The sequence below is a fragment of the Chlorocebus sabaeus genome, chromosome 20 (assembly GCF_047675955.1).
Source record: "Chlorocebus sabaeus isolate Y175 chromosome 20, mChlSab1.0.hap1, whole genome shotgun sequence".
NCBI classification, from domain to species: Eukaryota; Metazoa; Chordata; class Mammalia; order Primates; family Cercopithecidae; genus Chlorocebus; species Chlorocebus sabaeus.
This window is the reverse complement of record NC_132923.1, coordinates 52,532,593-52,553,083: the sequence shown is the minus strand read 5'-3', so window position 1 is coordinate 52,553,083 and position 20,491 is coordinate 52,532,593. Positions and strand designations below refer to the sequence as shown.

General features: G+C 38.7%; 1 protein-coding gene across 2 annotated transcripts in view; it reads left to right on the top strand.

Moving 5' to 3' along the window:
- Positions 1–20,491, top strand: part of SAMD13 (sterile alpha motif domain containing 13) — a 49,806-nt gene that overhangs the window by 11,794 nt on the left and 17,521 nt on the right. For both annotated transcript variants that reach the window (XM_007978137.3, XM_007978138.3), the window contains exon 3: positions 12,712–12,823. In XM_007978137.3, the coding sequence (XP_007976328.1) occupies positions 12,712–12,823 (112 nt within the window). The remainder of the gene's footprint in view (positions 1–12,711; positions 12,824–20,491) is intronic.

Below are 20,491 nucleotides of genomic sequence, written 5' to 3'. Positions count from 1 at the left end.
TATACATAATATGAGAATATATACATATATTCCCATGCACTAAGAATGTACACATATATGGCAGCATACACAAAAATGTATACATATATTCAAAACACACATACAAATAGGCTTTTATCGAACAAATGGGATCATAGTATTCTGTTTTTGTGGATTTCAGATGCACAGATTTGGGATTAATTATAAACGTTGGTTCCTGACACACTCTTATCATTGATCTATGTTTGGCCATGTTAGATTCATGTTAGAATTTTGACTAAAAATTTTTTAATCCATGTATTTAACGTGTATGTGCATATCTGTTCAAATCATGAGAATTCAATTTTTTTTTTCCGATTTGCTTAGTCTTTCTCCCTTTTTCAGATGAAAAATGTCTTTTTCTCCCTTTTTCATTTTATCCTAGGACGGGAGAAGGAATCGATGTTTCCACATGACACATGCATGTAGCAAGTTCCTTTTCAACAGGAAGCAGTTTATTTCCCTACCACCACCGTGCCCCCAAGCCCCTCGGTGGAGGACACCTACTGCAGTAGAAAGTTCCCAGTGATGAAGCTTAGCAAGGACTTTCAAAGCAAGCCATTTCTTATTAATGCCTCTTCTTTTCTTGCACATGCATCTTCACCATACTCCTCTGCCTTTGTGTTCAGTGTGTTGTTTCATTTTGAAGCAAAGGCATTTAAAAAAAATCTTGGAACTAACATTCCTGTCATAATTAGTAATATGATGCTTTTTTTTCTTGGTAATGAATGTTGTAAGGTTTTGAACTATCTGTGAAATAATTACTTTTGAAATAGCCCTCTCTGAAACCTAACTGTATACCTGTTAAGCTGTGTATTATGTTAAAGAAATTACCTTTTTTTTTTTTTTTTTTGAGACGGAGTCTTGCTCTGTGCCCCAGGCTGGAGTACAGTGGCGCGATATCGGCTCACTGCAAGCTCCGCCCCCCGGGTTCACGCCATTCTCCTGCCTCAGCCTCCTGAGTAGCTGGGACTACAGGCGCCCGCCACCACGCCCGGCTAGTTTTTTGTATTTTTTTAGTAGAGACGGGGTTTCACTGTGTTAGCCAGGATGGTCTCGATCTCCTGACCTTGTGATCCACCCACCTCGGCCTCCCAAAGTGCTGGGATTACAGGCTTGAGCCACCGCGCCCGGCCAGAAATTACCATTTTTGCTCATGTGAATTAGAGGATTAGAAAGTGAATGACAGAACTAAAATATTAAGGTAGACTTAGAAATTACTATAGTATTGCTAGAGTTTCAAAACTCTGACTTCATTGTAGAGTTAAAAGAACTTGTATAAAACATTGTAGAAAAGAGAACTTTTCATATAACAATAATAAAACAACAGCTACTATTAGCTCATTTTTAAAAAGTCCAACCATGCATATATTTACAGCAATCTACAGATCAGTCAGGTCTGCATCTCCATGGGAAGCAGTCACATCCAGAAATGAATAAAAAACCTCACAGGTCCTTGATTGTTTGCCCGGAAGCCTGGTCTGGCTTCTCATGAAAAACGGAATGGGAAACCAACTGAAGTAACTATGTGCCTGATCACTGACTTCAGCATTTGTTTATTTACTCCTAAGCCTGTCCTCTTGTAGTATAGAGCATAAATAATGATCAAGCCTCAGATGTATCTTCTTTGAAAGCAGTGAGGGGATTTTATTCAGCTTGCTAGGTAGTTTCTGCGTGATCTCTCCATCAGGCACACTTTCGTCTGTTCTGTCCACTCTTCCCAGTCCCCACAACCTCACTGCCCTGACCCTACCTGAATGTGTGATGTTTCCTGGAATGCTCTTCTTCCCAAAAAAACAGCAATGTGGAAGGGGTGGGGGAGGGGTGGGGGGTGCGGCAGTGATCATCATGGTAAGATGTTGTATCCTAAAAGCCAGGGAAAGTATTAACTCCCAAGACATTGTAAGTGGCTAGTTATTAAATATCTCTTAACAGTCTGTCAGAAAATGAAAAGAAAGAAACAAACTGAACCAATAATTCAAACCTGAAAAGTGACCTTTCTAGCCAGGATCTGATGTTGTAAACCCTTTTCCAGATGCGTATGATAAGTTAGAGTGTGCTATGGTTCTTCCATCCCTCCCTCCCTCCCTCCCTCCCTCCCTCCTTCCCTCCCTTCCCTCCTTCCATCCTTTCTCTCTCGCTCGCTTTCTTTTTCTTTCCTTCCTTCTTTCTTTTTTTTCACTTTCTTTTTTAATGTGGTGAGAACATTTGCTATGGGGTTCTACACTCTTAACAGATGTTTAAGTGTACGATACAGTATTATTATCTGTAGGCACAATGTTGTACAACAGATCTCTAAAACGTATCCATCTTCCAGGCAGAAGTTTTATACCTGTTGATTATCAACGTCCCCTTTCCCCCTTCCCTTAGCCTCTGCCAATCACCATTCTATTCTTTGCTTCTATGAGTTTATTTTAGATACCTCATATAAGTGAAATCATGCAATATTTTGCCTTCTTTGACTTGGTTATTTCACTTAATGTTCTCAAGGTTCATTCATTTTGTTGAAAATGTAAGGATTTCCTTCTTTTTTAAGGTTAAATAATATGCCATTGTATGTATGTACAGCATTTCTTTTTTGAGGTGGGTCTCCCTATGTTGCTCAGGCTGGTCTCAAATTCCTGATTTAAGGGATCCTCCCATTTCAGCCTCCCAAGTAGCTGGAATTATTGGCATGAGCCACCAAGCCCAACTATTACACTGTGTTTTTAAAATTCATTTATCTGTCAGTGGACATTTCAGTTGTTTCTATATCTTGGTGAATAGCGCTGCAGTGAATATGGGAGTGCTAATATCTCTTTGAGTTCCTGATTTCAATTCCTTTGGATAAATACTCTGAAGTGGGTTGCTAGATCACCTAGCAGTTCAATATTTAATTTCTTGAGGAATCTACAGTTCCGTAGCAGCTTCCCCATTCTGCATTTCTACCTTTTCTACCAACAGTATGCAAAGGTTATGATTTATTCACATCCTTGCCAACATTTGTCATTTTTGTTTTGATAATAGTATCCTAAGAGGTGTGAGATGATATTTCATTGTTGCATTGATTTGCATTTCCTTGATGATTGGTGATTTTGAACCTCTTTTCATATATGTACATATTGGCTGTTTGTGTTTCTTCTTTTGAGAGGTATCTATTATGACCTTTGACCATTTTTTTAAATTGGGTTATTAGTTTTTTTGCTATAAAATTATAAGAATTCCTTATATATTTTAGAAAGTAACCTCTTATCAGATACATAGTTTGCAAGTATTTTCTCTCATTTCATAGGTTTCCTTTTTACTCTATTATTTCCCTGGCTGTATAGAAGCCTTTTAGTTTTATGTAGCGCTGCTTGTCTATTTTTGCTTTTGTCGCCTATGCTTTTGGTGTCATATCCATGAAACTATTGCCAAAACTAATGTCTTGAAGTTTTCCCCCTGTGTTTTCTTCTAGATATTTTACAGTTTCAAGTCTTATGTTTAAGTCTTTAATCCATCTTGAGTTGATATTTTGTGTATGGTAAAAGATAATCCAATTTTATTCTTTTGCATGTGGATATCCAGTTTCCCCAACACCATTAGTTGAAGAGACTCTTCCTTCCCCATTTTGTATTCTCGGCATTCCAGTCAAAGATCATTTGACCATATATCCATGGATGTATTTCTGGGCTCTCTGTTCTGTTCCATTGATCTATATGTCAGTCTTTATGCTGTTGTCATACTGTTTAAATCACTGTTGCTTTGTAATATATTTTGAAATCAGGAAGTGTGTTGCCTCCAACCTTGTTCTTTTTCAAGATTGTTTTGGCTATTCAAGATCTTTTCTGGTTCAATATGGATGTTAGAATTTTTTTTCTATTTCTGTAAAAATATCATTAGGATTTTGATGGGGATTGCATTGAATCTGTGGATTGCTTTGGGTCATATGGAAATTATAATAGTATTAAATCTTCCATCCATGAACTTGAGATGTCTTTACATTTGTTTATGTCTCCTTTAATTACTTTCATCAATGTCTCATAGTTTTTAGTATGAATGTCTTTCACTTCCTTAGTTAAGAATATTCCTAAGTATGACGTTATTGTAAATGGGATTGTTTTCCTAATTTCCTTTGCAGATAGTTCATTATCATTGTATAGACATGCAACTGATTTTTGTATGTTGATTTTTGTATCCTGCAACTTTGCTGAATTTGTTTATTCATTCTCACAGGGTTTTTTTTGTGGAGTCTTTAGGGTTTTCTCTATTTAAGATCATATCATCTGTAAATGTAAGGACAGTTTTACTTCTTTCTTTTCAATTTGGTGGCTATTTATTTCTTTGTCTTGCCTAATTGCTTTGGCTAGGATTTCCAGTCCTATGTTGAATAAAAGTGGCAAGAATGGGCATCCTTGCCTAGTTCCTGATCTTAATGGAAAAGTTTTCAGTTTTTCACCTTTGAGTATGATGTTAACTATAGCCTTTTCATAGATAGCCTTTATTAGGTTAAGGTAATTTCCCTCTATCCCTACTTTGTTGAGACTTTTTTTTTTATTATGAAAGGATTTTGAATTTTATCAAACACTTTTTTATCTTAGACAATCGTGTGATTTTTATCCTTCATTCTGTAAATGTGATATGTCACATTAATTGATTTTCGTATGTTGTGCCATCCTAGGAATAAATCCCACTAGGTCATGGCAAATGATCTTTTTAACGTACTGTTGAATTCTGTTTGCTGGTATTTTGCTGAGGATTTTTACATCTATATTTAATCAGGGATATTGGCCTATAATTTTCTTTTTTTCTGTGTCTTTATCTGGCTTGGTAGGAGGGTAATACTGGCCTCATAAAAAAAAAGTTCAGAAATGTTCCCTCCTCTTCAGTTATTTGGAAAAGTTTGAGGATTGGCGTTCACTCTTCCTTAAATATTTAGTAAAATTCTCCAATGAAGCCATTTAATCCTGGGCTTTTCTTTTATGGAAGATTTTATACTACTGATTTAATCTCCTTACAGATAGGTCTGCTTGGATTTTCTATTTCTTCATGATTCAGTCTGGTGGGTTGTGTGCTTCCAGGGACCTATTTCTTCTAGCTTATCCAGTTTGTAGACCTGTAATTGTTTATAGTAGTCTGTATGACCTTTTTCATTTCTGTAGCATCAGTTGTAATGTCTTTTCATTTCTGGTTTTATTTATTTGAGTCTTCACTCTCTTTTCTCTTAGCCTAGCTAAAGGTTTGTCAGTTTTGTTTATCTTTTCAAAAGCCCGAGTCTGAGTTGATTTTTTCTTACTGTTTTTCTATTCTCTATTTTACTTCTTTGTCTAATTTCTTTAGGTAGAAAGTTAGGTTGTTTGATATCTTTCTTTTTTTAACGTAGGTATTTGTGACTAGAAACTTCCCTCTTAATACTGCTTCTGTTTCGTTTCATAAGCTTTGATATGTTGTGTTTTTGTTTTTATTTGTCTCAAGATATGTTCCAATTTCACTTTTCATTTATTTGACCTATTGGTTATTCAAAAGTGTGTTGTTTAATTTTCATGTATTTGTGAATTTTTCAGTTTTCCTTCTGCCGTTGATTTCTAGTTTCATTCCATTGCAGTCAAAAAAGGTATTTTGTATGATTTCATTAATTATATATTTGTTAAAAATTGTTTTGTAACCTAATATGTGATCTATCCTGGAGAATATTCCATGTATGCTTGAAAAGAAATGTATATTCTGCAGTTGTTGGGTTGAATGTTCTGTGTATGTCTGTTAGGGTCACTTGGTCTACAGTGTTGTTCAAATTCACTGTTTCTTTGTTGAATGTTTTCTTGAATATTGATAATATATGGGAATTAATAGTGATACTTGTAAATGGCACTATTTTATTTTTCTTACTGAAGGTAAAATTCATTCCTTGATATGTTATAGTTATCTGTTCATTCTGATATATGGTCTCATGATAAATAAGTCTTTGATTATTCCCTTCGATTAAATGATAATGGGTTAAGAATTGAGTCTGTTTATTATTTTGAGTTATACTATTTTTTCCATTGTAAATGCCTGCCTTGAAGTGTACATTTCAAAAGAGTAAAATGCAAAAAACTATAGAGTCAGTGAAGCATATTAAGACATCATATTTTAAATGTGAAAACAAAAGGAGTTTCAATCAATGCCAGCAGAATTCACAGATATTGACTATATATCTTTTATACATTGTCAGCCCTCAAGGACTGCTGTTTTTTATATAGTTTCTGTCTTGCTGCTGAGATCCCTACAGAAGGAAAACCAAGTCTGTCTAAGCAATGAAGCCACACCCAAATCCTTTGGAACAAAGACCATTGTGCTGTGGCTCAGAGCAGGGAGGAAAAGTTCTTCAGGTAGTCTCTAGACTGTTGTGTTTAGTATTAATGATTAGGATATGAAATGTTTATGTTTGTGTTTGGCATGAATTGTATCTGATAGTGAATAAAAATTATTCATTGAGTCTTCTTGAAAGGAGTGTTCTTGGCCAGGTGCAATGGCTCACACCTGTAATCCCAGTACTTTGGGAGGCCAAGGCAGGTGGATCTGAGATCAGGAGATCAAGACCACCCTGGCCAACATGGTGAAACCCTGTCTCTACTAAAAATACAAAAAATTAGCCAGGTGTGGTGGCATGCACATGTAGTCCCAGCTACTTGGGAGGCTGAGGCAGGAGAATCGCTTGAACCCGGGAGGCAGAGGTTGCAACGAGCTGAGATCCCGCCACTTCACTCCAGCCTGGGTGACAGAAACAAACAAACAAACAAAAAAACCGGAGTGTTCTTATTTACCCTAGGGGATTTTAGTTGTACTAGAATGTACAAATAAAAAGAGGACAAGGAAAAGAGGCTGTTTATAAGATCTTTTGATTTCAGAAAGATGGGTTGGGAAGACATTCCAGGCAGAGGTATGCCAAGGACAGAATGCTGTATGATTTCAGAGGAAAGCCATTAGCCTGAGGGAAGATACCTATACAGAGGAAAGAAATTCTGCAGGAAGATGCTCCATCCATCTGGGGTGCCTGCTCCTAGTTTTACTGGTGACTCAGGGCTCCAAATCCTTTCATCCACACACCTAGCACAGGCTGACTCACATTGCCATGTTTACTATCCATCCTTCTTTCACCATCTATTTCCCCTGTTCCTTAACCACTTTTTGGAATACAGCAGGAAACAAACATCATGACCCTCTTCATCCCACAACTGACCTGAGATTATCCTCTTCATTAGACTATGAGTTTTCAATGCTTATTAAGTGTCTGGCTCATAGTAGGCAGGTTAAAATTAATTAAGGGGAAATTAAACTGGTCTCTTTATAATGAGTAGGACTAATCCCTGGAATTTGAACAGAAAGGGTTTGACTGACATAAGCAAAGCCATGGGTATGGGAAAGTCTAGGATGTTGCCCAGTTAGGTTTGAATCAAGCATCTGAACTCTAAAGAATTTGGAATATACAGAAGGTTTGATGAATTATTTGCCTTTTCAATGCTTTCATCATTTTGATGTGCTGATGCTAAGTCAGTCAACTCTTATTTATCTGAATATTTAAAAATGAAAAATGTCCTGTCCATAAACTTTCAATCATCCTTTCTCTTTTTGGGCCTGCCCTTTAGCCAGATCCCTGCTTGTTAGCATGAAGGGAGAGGGAGAAAGGAATGGAATTAACACTAACGTTCATTTAGTTGCTTCATCCTTAGGTATGTCATAGGCAAAGAGATCAATATTAATTTATTAGAAGCAGAATTAAATTGCTTTTAGCCAGAGGCTGTTTTAAGACATGAGCAAAGAGTAGGTTAATTTCATTTTGAAAATAAGTTATAAATATCTAGGCAGCACAAAGTTAGAGTGCACTGCTGAGTGTAAAAATAAGTAACATTCAGAATCAGCTTTATAAAAAAAGTAATGTGACAAATATATCATCATAATATGTTAACCAGCGTCTAAAGTAACTTACTCCGAACTTTGAAGTGGAAATACAATTGATGAATATAATGGAGTTGTGATATTACATGTGGATTGCATTTCCCCAGAGTATCCTTTTGGCCTGACCAACTCTCAGCATCCGTAATATCATAAATACCATAAAATGTACATATGCTAGAAAATAGTTTCAACTATTTTCTGCCTGCCTTCTTACAAAGAGAAATGGAGATTTTGCTGCCAGAACTTAAAATTATGATGTGCCAACATGAAAACCTCATCATAAAGGCTCAATTGATCTGCATATATCTGCCAAATGTGTTATTATTGCATTTCTGTCCCCGTGGTTGTGTCTCTCTTAACTCTCATTAAAAACGAGGTGATTGTTTAATTAGGGTATAATCATTTCCTTGTGTGAATTATTCATGCATGATATAATTTTTATCAATACTTGATGGACCTAACCATATGCACAAGGACTAAAAGGTGACTGAGCTAAATGGAAACATTGATAATTTGATTAAGTGCTGAGATTTCTTGCTAATTTTTAATAAGCTGTATATAAAATATATATTTTAAAGATTATGTGCCTGGAAAATACTCATAAATTTGTCATATTAACATGTATTATATTCTAAGAAACATTTTGCTATGACGATAGTGAATAATAAATATCAAACGAAAATGGCACTTTTGTATCTGCCATTTCATTTTATCAGCGCAAAATTAGCAGCCACAATGGAACCACCACCTGGCAGGTATTTTAAACAGTGTGACATTTAAATTCCCTCTGGAATTTGACATGCAAAGGTCATAAGAAAAGATGTGGCGAGAATGGACCATTTATAAGGAAATAACTAAAGCTAAGTGTCTCAATTTGGACAAAATGTCAGTCCTTGGGGAGACATCTTGTATTCCTAGCAGAGAATGGTGCTGCTTAAATCTATCCTCCAATACCTTCCCACGTCAAATGTTATCTGGTTTTGGCACTCTGGCTCCTGCGCTGCACACCCTTCCACTTGGCCTGCCCTTGTTATGTTATTTTTGGATCATCACCAGCTTTCTCCTTAAAACTGTTGCTGAAACCACTGGAAGAGCTCAGTGAAATCACCCATCGTGCATTAACACAAGCAACCTAGAAGTGATGGTGTGTGCCTGCGGAGACATGCCTCTGCAAGCCATCCCGTCTCTGGGGCCCCGCTCAGAGCGTGTTGAGGGCAATAAATGCCTTTTTAAACTGCCATTGAAAATCTTCAAGTGTTCTAGGCAGGCAGAGCTAACCAGCCTCCCTTACATACGTCCTCAACCGCACTTCGTTCACCCCTCGATTCCAGTATTCCTCAAAGCTAGCTGTTTCCACATCTGCTTTCCCTCACCAGATTGCCAGCTCCTTGAGGGCAGGGACTATGCATTCCCTGTCCTTGTAACCCTGCATCTAGCACAATACTGAGAAGACAGACTTTCAATAAATATCTGTTGTGTCAATGAATAAGTATAGTGGGAAAAAAGCATAGACTTGGAGTCAAGCACATCTGGAATCCAATCCTAGCTTTATCTACCATGCGATTTGGGGTGCGTTTCTTAACCTTTCTGAGCCTTCGTTTCCCAAAAGCAGGTTACAGTAGCCAGTTCACAAAGAGGTGGGAGGCTGATATTGAGTAATGTGTGAAAAACAGATTTTAAGTTGTAAGTGCTCTCTGGTTGTTAGTCCATTGTGATATTTTGCTGTGTATCAACTGTGCACCAGTCAGACTGTGCTAGGTGCTGGTGCTACAGAGATGAAGATAGATTTTTCTTCTCAGGATATCAATAGTCTAATGTGATTTTTTTTCCACGTTAATTTGGCTTTGGGGGGCTATCAGGCTTTTAAACTTAAGTAGATCAATCATTTGTATTGGTTGGTTTCTAACCCCCCGTTTCTTCTGGGTGAATTCCCTTACCCTCCGAATGAGAGAGTGCCCTGTTCCACATTGCTTCTATTCATGGTACACTGCCAGCAGTTTTACAACTCCTTCTTCTCTGTGGCATTGTTATACTCAAGAATATTTCAAAATTATGGAAGTCATGATGTTATATCCCACCAGAGTAAAAATCAGGAAAGCCTCACATCTTAAAATTATGATGTAACGTATTTTGTTATTACAATTGAGTATTCTTTTTAAAATGTTTTATTTTAGGTTTGGGGCTACATGTGATGGTCTGATAACTATTTTTGGTGAGGAAAGGCAACTAACTGAAGTCAACCACAGGGAGAGTGAATTCAGATGTTTTCTGGGGGCACTTAAAAGTGTGTTCGATGGGACTCTGTGTTCACTATCAGAAGTGAGCTAATTAGAAAACTGTAAAGATTTGTTGGAACAATGAACTCCTTTTCAAACATTCTTCAAGGACACCTTAAGAGAGAGGGAAGGAAAATGGTACCTTGAAGAGGGTCCTCAGTGCCAGTTGCTGATTGCTTATGTTGCTAGTGTATGGAAAATTCCAGCACATAGATAATTTTTTGAAAAATTTACCATTGATTTAAAAACACATAGTTAATATTTAGCAATGTTAGGATGAAAAATAGTTTTCTTCCTGATATATATTGCCTGTTAAATGGTAGGAAGATTGTGTGTGTGCATGTGTGCACATGAGTACGTGTGTATACAGGCATGCAGTGGTTATAGATTCGCCATCTTTAAGTCCAAAAGAGAAGACATTTAGAGTATTGGCTTTAAATGTTTTTAAATTAGGTGCTGTTGAGAAATGAACGATCACATGTGCCATTGATCAGTGACTCCCTTTAACTAGTACAGAAGTTGGTTTTGTTTTCTTAAATATTTTAGGTTCCTGCTATGGGCAAAACATTATGCTGGGGAATGAGGTGGCTGGATCCTTGACTCTTAGACCTTTAAAGATCTTCAGGAATCTCCCTAAATCTAGCCAATTTTGTTTCCATTAAAAGTAACCTGGATCTTTTCAACTTCTACTAAATATTGAACCTCTCAATCTTAGTTCTAGGCCCAGCTCTCTTCTCCTCCTCTCTCAAGATATCCATTATTGTCTAAATGCCTCTGTCTCCCACAGGTGTATCTAGCCCACTCTTCTGCTTTGCGCTCTACACTTATAGCCCACATTAAATCTCCACTTGGATATAGACAGTACTCCAAATTTAGCGTGTTCAGCTGGATGGATGTTACCACCATCCATCCAATTCCATGACACTTCTACTCCCTCCATTCTCTATATCTGGTCTAGCACTAAGTTACACTGATTTTATTCATTAGCTATCTTTTAAATCCACACACTCCTCTCGTTTTTCATAACCATCACCCTAGTCTAAGCATGATCTCTGGCTTGCATGACTGCAATAGACTTCTTGTTGACTGGCTCCTCTCCAGCGTTCTCTTTCAAAATGTGAATCTGATCAGGTCACCCCCTTTACACAGGACCATTCAATTATCCTCATTGCTCTTAACAAATATCCAGAATCTTCAGTGTGGCCTCCAAGACCTGCATGGCTCCCTTGGCTGTATGTGTTTCTGCCACAGGGCCTGGAACATTCTTCATGTGACTTCTTCATACGGTTAATTTCTGACTGCTTTTTAGAGCATACCTGAAAAGAAATTCCCATGGGAAAGCTTCCCCTATTGCTTAAACTATCGTAGTACGTGATGCTTGTCCTTCTTAACATTTAGCATAACTTGCAGCTGTATATTTACTTGTATGATTATTGATCAGTGTTCACTCCCCACAGGACTGTAAGGCCCATAAGAATAAGGGTGGTGTCTGTTTTGCTCTCCAGTGTATTCCTAGTTGGAGACGTGAGGAGGGGCTTTGTCCTGAAGGACCTCCAAAGCAAAGTTAGGCTATGTGATTGGATGTACACTCTGTGAAAATCATCTTGGATGAGGTATAGAGAAAGCGAGACAAATACTCCCAGTGCAGAAATAAGGCAGAGTCCCAGTAACTGCAGGTCATTGCCATTCTTTATTCTACTTCTCCTTTCCCTCCTCTCTAATCCAATGAGGAGCCTCACTCACAGACCCTCTCAGACAAATGCTTGATTGTCATCTGTTTATTTATTTGAACAATCTGGATTAAGTTCCTAAGTACACTCTTGATACTAGGAATAATAAAATGATAAATGGTCTAGGCTCAAATGCATATCTCCAACCTGCATCTCCGACTCTAATGGGAGAGACTGTTCAATAAACAGAGGGTATAATTCAATGTGGAAGGTGCTACAATGGGAGTTTGAATGAAGTTCTAGAAGTCAAAGGAGGTTATGACTAAAACATGCCCTTGGAAGAGCCAGAAAAATGCCTCAAAGAGGAGGTAGTTTTGTACTGGTAGAAGTGGTAGAGTTTTGTCCAATAGAGACAGGTGTGGGAGCATTGTAAGTGGCTGGGACAGAATGTGCAAAGGCTCAGATCTATAAAAGGACTTGGCCTATTGTGGAAGGGCTTTATCCCTAGATGTGTGGGGTTGGGGCTAGGGAAGGTGTTAGGAAGACAGGAAGAGAGAGAGGTATGTTGAGGTCATATTGTAAAAGACCAGGTGTTCTGAACTCAGAAGTATGAATATCATACTCTGGGCTGCCGGTAGTCACTGGACCACTCTCAATGTCTCTGGATTAAAAACCAGAGGAAATAATTTACATTAAATGTCAAATGGTTTATTAGCAGTGACTAAGCCTATGAGAGTAATCATCATCTGAACCCAAGAAACACGAGAGGCCTGCCCCAGAAGACCCGTCTGTGAGCCTGGCCACACCCTTGTGCAGACACTGCCATGACAACTGTCTGGATTTGTGTTTTGCAGTTCCATGGAAAATGGGAGACCACCTGATCCTGCCGACTGGGCCGTGATGGATGTCGTCAATTATTTCAGAACCGTGGGATTTGAGGAGCAAGCTAGTGCTTTTCAGGAACAGGTAACTTGGTCTAGAGAAACACGGGATGAACATGTGATGAACCCATGGTTACCTCCCTTCCTGACTGTGGGCATAAGGGAGTGAGGAGGAAGAGGACCAAACAGCAGGGAGGAATCAGTGAGGCTCTGAGAAACTGAGGGGAAGGCGAATGGATGTTCCAGGTGAATTATCCCTTTGTGCAAGGGGAAAACTCAAAGCCGGAGACAGTGGCAGCTGTGGAGAAGAAGGCTAAAGCTCATTTACATCTGTGTCTTCTGAAAGACTGATCATACTCAGGGATGGAGTGAATCAACCCTACCTTCAGTGAAAACACACTAGAAAGCAGGAAACAGAAAAGAAAGGAAAAGCAGGGACAAACCTGACCAAGAGACATGCAGCACCTTCTACTACTGGCCTCAGCACCCAATGAACTATTAAGCCCTTTGCAATTTGCTTTCTGGGTGCTTAGCAAGGTAGACTGGAAAAAACATAGGATTGATAGTCGAATCCTGGTTCTTCTATCTCTATGTGACCCTAGGCACATTACTATGTCTCTCTGAGTCTTGGTTTCACATTTATAACATCAGACTGTCAATAACTCTATAGGGATGTTGTTGTGAGGATTAGCGGCCAATATATGCACAGTGCCTAGGATGGGTTCTGGCATAGTGTTGATGCTCAAAAAATGGGATTTCCTTTCACTCAGGTCCAGGGTTGGTATCAGAAAGAGGGAGGAAGGGGCAGGAGTCCGTCCCAATTGTCTAGGTGATTCTTAGCTCCATGTTGCAGGCTGCACCAGGTCTGCAGGGGTGGTCCTCAAGGGGCTTTGACCCGAGGAGGCAAGTGGAGGCAACACAGTGTGGTTCACACGAGGCCAGTTCTGTGGGTAAACACAGAATTCCTATTTCTCCATCAATGAAGGCTGCAGTTTTCTAAGCATTACATTTTCTTTTCTAATATAATATTGTAGGGAGAATTAAAAACTGAAAAATCCCTTCAGCCATTGTTTATTCTCTCAAACTGTTAACTGTATGGCCTGAGTTTGGACAAGGTAAACTTTTCTAATATTGCACACTACAATTTCTAGATTTCCTTCAACCCATATTTACTTCAGACCTGATCTTTGTATATATGTATTTTTTTTCCTAATTTGGAAAACTTGCTAAAATAGCAGCTTAAATTACTTCACACCCACCAGAAGAGCTAAAATGAGAAAGGTTGATAACATTAAATGTTCACAAGGATGTGGAGCAACTGGAACTCCTTCAGTGTTGGTGACAATGTGAAATAAACATTCAGACATCTATCCCATGATGCAGCAGTTTCACTCCTGGGTATTTACCCAAGGGAAATGAAAACACATGTCTGTAAAAAGATTTGTACAAAATTGTTCTTACTAACTTTATCACAACGGTCAAAAATTTGAAGCCTAGGTGTACATCAATGGGGGAATGAATATACAAAGAGTGGTATATTCATATAGTAGAATACTCCACAGTAATAAAAAGGAATGAACTACTGTTATGTACAACCATTTGCCTGAGTCTCAAAAACGTATTACCAATTGAGAGAAACCTTACATAACTGATTTCATACTGAATGGTTCCATTTAGATAAGGTTCCAGAACAGGAACATGAATCAGTAGTAAAAAACAATCAGAACAGTGGTTGCCTCTGACTGGGTGGGGATGGAGAATGACTGGGAAGGAGTATGAGGGAACTTTCTGGGTGATGGTAACATTCTGTATCTTGATACAGGCTTGGGTTCAGGTATGCATGGGTCACTGCTTGCTTATACACAGGCATATGCAAATGATTCAGGTTTGTGCATTATAGAACATATAAATTTTACTTCAAAAAGAAAAGAACTATGAAAAACACCTAAACAGTGGTATAAAAACAGAAGTATTTGGGGGAAAGTATACTGATATATACAACTCAATTTAAAATGCATTGAAAATATGCATTGGCCATTAAATAGAAGGGTGACCATGTGGACATATTTGTGGTAAAGCAAGTACAGAAAATGTTAATTGTAACATCTAGGTGTTCAGAATATGGGTATTTACTATAAAACTCGGATGAGTTTTCTTTATGTTTGAAAAACTTTTATGAATTGTGATGGAAAAATACCATGCAGGTTGGAAAGTGGAAGGCCGCTGATCAGTTGGAACATATTTTATTTTGTTTTTCACTGGTACAATGTCCATTTGTGTCACTGCAATTGAATGGCACTCTTCTAAAATTAAATTTAAGTAGTATTGTAAATGGTTAACAAAAAAAAATACTTAGCTAAAAGGTCTCTTGGCCAGATTCCCAGCTGACTAAAAGCCCTTTGCAGGTTGAGCTTTTGCTCAGACTCCTTGGAGGCAGACATCCCAGACTGGGGGCACACGATGCTCTGGACCTTCCAGGTTCTGTGAGGTACCTCAGAAATGGAACTGCCAACTCTGAGCCTGGCCCACGAGCAGGCCCCTTCTCCCATGGATGATCTCATTCTGTCCCCATGGACACTGGGAACCATAACGGGAATAAACTCTTCTAAAGCATTTCATTCAGAAATCCTTCAAGGGAGAAGTGAGGATCGTCTTGCTGCTATGTTCAACCTGCCAACTCGGAAGCCCGAGAAATGAATTCTCAAAGGATCAGAGTTTTGGAAGCATGGTCCAGAAGCTTGAGTTCTCTTCATTCTCATGGAAGGGTGATTGGGTCGGGGAAGAGTCTGCCTTGAATTAGTCTCTGGCAGTGATTCAAATCTCTTATTTCTCCTTTTCCATTAAAGGAGGTGGAGGGCAGGGAGGGAATCACTGGCCAGGCTTAGGCTGGTAAGATAAGTCACTGCTATGATATTCATGAGGACTGAGAATTGGATCCTCCACTATGTTAACCTACCTCTTTCATCATCACACTACAGAGGCCATCAGCATGGCCTCTGGGGTCTTCCTGGCAATGAACCTAGTCGGTTAGCACCCACTCATCATCCTGATGAGAAGATACAGGCCATCTCCAGCCCAAGCACATGGCCCTTTCAAGACACATGCAGGTACATGCAAGGTCACAGCAGCTGAGAAACAGTTAGAACAGCTGCCTCCTTAAACTCTCCTCAGGAAAGCTTTGCCCTTCCACTTGACAGAAGCAGGGCAGGAATGGAGAGCATCCCCTAAACCACTTTTGAAAAGGGCAAGTCCAGAAAGGGCAGCATGGTTGCCAGTGATGTGGGGAACTTATTGTTTCATGGCTGACTACTATGGGTTGAAAGTTTATGTCCCCCCAAAACTCTTATGTTGAAAACCTAACCCACAGTGAGGATATTCGGAGGTGGGACCTTTGGGAAGTAATTAGGTTTAGATGAGGTCATGAGGATGGAGCCCCCATGATGAGATCAATGCTCTTATAAGAAGAGGACAAGACACCAGAGAGCTTACTCTCAGGTGTAAGGATACAGCAAGAAGACAGCCTTCTACAAGCCAAGAAGAGAGCCCTCACCAAGAACCCAACCATGTTGGCACCCTGGTCGTGGACCTCCAGCTTCTAGAACTGTGAGAAATATCTGTTGTTTATGCTGCCCAATCTACAGTATCTTGTCCTAGCAGCCTGAACTGACTAAAATACTGATATTGATGGCAAACAAGTCTGCCATCAGATGGCCTGACTTCCAGGAGAGTATCTGTCTTTGTGGTATGGTCTCATAGCACAGTATTGGAAACTATGGCTGTGGCAACTAGACTCGGATGTGGCTTTCTAGCAGCATGACCTCTTGGAAGATGTCAGACCATTGAGCAAGATTTCTCGGAGGGCAAGATTTGTCCTGTGTTCCTGTGGTATGGAGAAGCAGCTGGATTAAGGTGGTGGTCTTTGCCTAACCTCCTTTTCCCTGTGCAGGCACCCCACTGTCACAGAATAATGATCTCCATTAAGTTTTCCTCTGCTGCAATTATCTTCATCAAATTTTCTTCTGGCAATCCTCTTTTGAGTTTTCTGTGTTAGTCACAATTACAAGTCAAAAGAATCATCAAGAGTTAAGTCCTAAGTCCCTGCCCAGCCCATCACGAATAACCCAGTGTCAACAGCATGTATGTTTTGGACAGCGATGTCGATGTCGCTACTCCTTGGGTTGGCATGTGGTCTGTGTCATCAGGGTTGCAGTTGCTCACCATGTAGGGAGTCTGGCCCACTGGACTCATTCAGCTAGCACTCCAAAGGGTTCACTGACCTATGAAAGCAGAAGGCAGTGGGAGCCCTGGAGAAGGCAGTGATTACAGCCTTGTCAGTACCATCTCTCTTCCCCACAGACACTGTGGTATGGTGGCTATTTTCCCAAGTGCCTTCTAGCAGGCAAACATTTTGGGCTGTGGTGAAGGGAATGAATGAAAGTCATGACTTCTGATATGTTTTCTTCCAGTTTACTCATGCTTAGTGGATGGTCCTGGAGAATCTGCCTTTCTAGGACTCAGATTTCTATAAAGTTAATACTGAGTTAAACAAACAGAATACTGTTCAAGCTCCTGCTTTAAGAGTCAAAACATGTAATCTTAAAACTGGTCCTCAAGAAGTATGCTTTCAGTGCACAACACAGGGTGCAAAACCACTTGAGACACAGTTGAACTTTTGTGAATAGATTTTTTGTTTTTCATGACACTTGTCCATGGGTATGGACTGCTTAGCTTTCCAGAGTCAAAGGCACCTCAAGAATTTTACTTTGATAAGAGCTTTGGTTTTTAAGAGACTATTTTGACTAATCTTGTTCAAAAGCATCCCTCCCTTCCTCACAGAGAACATTTAGGATAAAGTTTGCTTTGTCAAACTCTGAAGGCTAAATGAGCAGTTTTCTCTGTTATAAAGCCAACTATGGGCAGTGCTTTTAGTTGCCATTTAAGGAACTCTGGCAATCTAGTACAGTAACTTCACCACTCAAATTGGACCCTAATGGCAAGTCACAAAGACAGCTCTGCCTGTTGTGGTACAGTCACTTCATTTCTATGTCTTTGTCTGTTTGACTCACATACTTAGAATATATAAGAAGAAGATGGAAGACAGAGATCTGCCAATCAATGTCATGCAGTTCATATTTTTCAGATTTCTCAAACTTACAAGCAACATTTGTGATTTTATTTTGAGAACAATATGCATCTCTGAAATAATCATGACAAAGTAATATGCAACTCAAGGTGACAAATTAATTTTACTCTATTATCTCTTCATTTTTCTCAAACCACATGAATAAGAATAGTATCTATACTCTGAAATGCCCAACTGGTTGCTTAAGTCATTCATTTGAAATGCAAAGATTGACATCTCTTTACAGATGACTTGTTGCTAACTTTTGATAAGTTTCTGAAGTCGCTGGCTTAATAAAAAATAAATGAAATTTCTTATGGCTACATATTGCCAAGTAATACTAACTACCTCAAAATGGAATCATAGGGCAGAGAGGCCAATCAGAGCAACCCTGAGCATAGTGTTCTAATCACGGCCAAATTGAATTCAGTTGTAGTGATTCTAGATGGAGATTTCTAATTAGAACAGAGACAAATTCAGGTTTTGTGGAGCCTAAAGTTTATGCAATTCTAACAGCCCTCGGTGAAAAAAAAAATTACAAAATTGTGGATACAAACTTGTTAAGGTGAAACTTAAACATCATTACCTTTCATAGCAAATCTGGCTTTGAATTAGACCAGTTAAAACCTCACAGATTGAGAATAACTTGATTTACTTCATCAGCATCTAATCATACCAAGTATTGAAAATATTTGAGGTGCTTTGATGCCTGATAATTTTTAACAATTAAAGGCTACTGAAATGCTTAGAATATTTTATAGCATAATGAACAGGGGAAGTGGCAACTCAATCTCTGCTGATGTGTCCTTTCAGCCCATGAAAATTTAGAAAGGAGGTGAAATCACAAGTAAGTTGCTAATGCTAATAATAAGAAAGTAGCCAAGAAAATTGAAAACTGATAAGGAAAAAACTTGAAGTTTTTAAACTTTTATTTTAGATTCATGGGTACATGTGCAGGTTTGTTATACAGGTAAATTGTGTGTCACAGGGGTTCGGTGTACAGATTATTTCATCACCAAGTAATAACCATAATATCCAATAGGCAGCTTTTCAGTCTTTACCCTCCTCCCACCCTCCACCCTCAAGTAGGCCCCAGTGTCTATTGTTCCTTTCTTCGTGTCCATATGTGCTCAGTGTTTAGCTCCCACTCATGAGAATGTAAGGTATTTGGTTTTCTGTTCCTGCATTAGTTCCCATAGGATAATGACCTCCAGCTCCATCCATGTTGCTGCGCAGCACATGATCTTATTCTTTTTTAATGGCTATGTAGTATTCCATGGTGCATATGTGCCACATTTTCTTTATCCAGTCTACTGTTGATGGGCACTTAGGTTGGTTTTATATCTTTCCTATTGTAAATAGTGCTGCAGTGAACATACAGGTGCAAGTGTCTTTATGGTAGAACAACTTATATTCTTTTGGGAATATACTCAGTAATGGGATTGCCAGGTTGAATGGTAGTTCTATTTTAAGTTCTTTGAGAAATCGCCAAACTGCTCTCCACAATGTCTGAACTAATTTACATTCCCACCACTACTGCTATGTAAGTATTCCCTTTTCTCAGCAACCTCACCAGCATCTGTTTTCATTATTTTTTAATAGTAGCCATTCTGACTAGTGCAAGATGGTGTCTCATTGTTTTGATTTGTATTTCTCTAATGATTAATGATGTTGAGCATTTTTTCATATGCTTATTAGCCATATGTATGATTTCTTTTGAGACGTGTCTGTTCATGTCCTTTGCACAATATGTAATGGGTTGTTTTTTGCTTGTTAATTTGTTTAAGTTTCTTACAGATTCTGGATATTAAACCTTTGTTGGATGCATAGTTTACAAATATTTTCTCCCATTTCATAGTTGTCTATTTGCCCTGTTGATAGTTCTTTTGCTATGCAGAAACTCTTCAGTTTAATTAGGTCCTATTTGTCAATTTTTGTTTTTGTTGCAATTGCTTTTGGCGTCTATATCATGAAATCTTTGCCAGGGCCTGTGTCCAGAATGGTATTTCCTAGTTTATCTTCCAGGGTTTTTATACTTTTAGGCTTTACATTTAAGTCTGTAAACCATCTTGAATTGATTTTTATATATGGTGTAAGTAATGGGTCCAGTTTCAATCTTCTGCATATGGCTAGCCAGTTATCCCAGCACCATTTGTTGAATAGGAAGTCCTTTCCCCATCGCTTGTTTTTGTCGACTTCATCAAAGCTCAGATGGTTATAGATGTACAGCTTTATTTCTGTACTCTCTAGTCTGTTACATTGGTCTATGTGTACCATGCTATTTTGGTTACTGTAGCCTTGTAGTACAGTTTGATGTCAGGCAATGTGATTCCTCCAGATTCTTTTTGCTTAGGATTCCCTTGGCTATTTGGGCTCTTTTTTGGTTCCATATGAATGTTAGAATAGTTTTCTCTGTTCTGTAAAGAATGTCATTGGTGGTTTGATAGAAATAGCATTGAATCTGTACATTGCTTTGGGCAGTATGGCCATTTTAATGATATTGATCTTTTTATCCAAGAGCATGGAATGTTGTTCCATTTGTTTGTGTCATCTCTGATTTCTTTGAATAGTGTTTTGTAATTCTCATTATAAAGACCTTTCACCTCCCCAGTTAGCTGTATCTCTAGATAT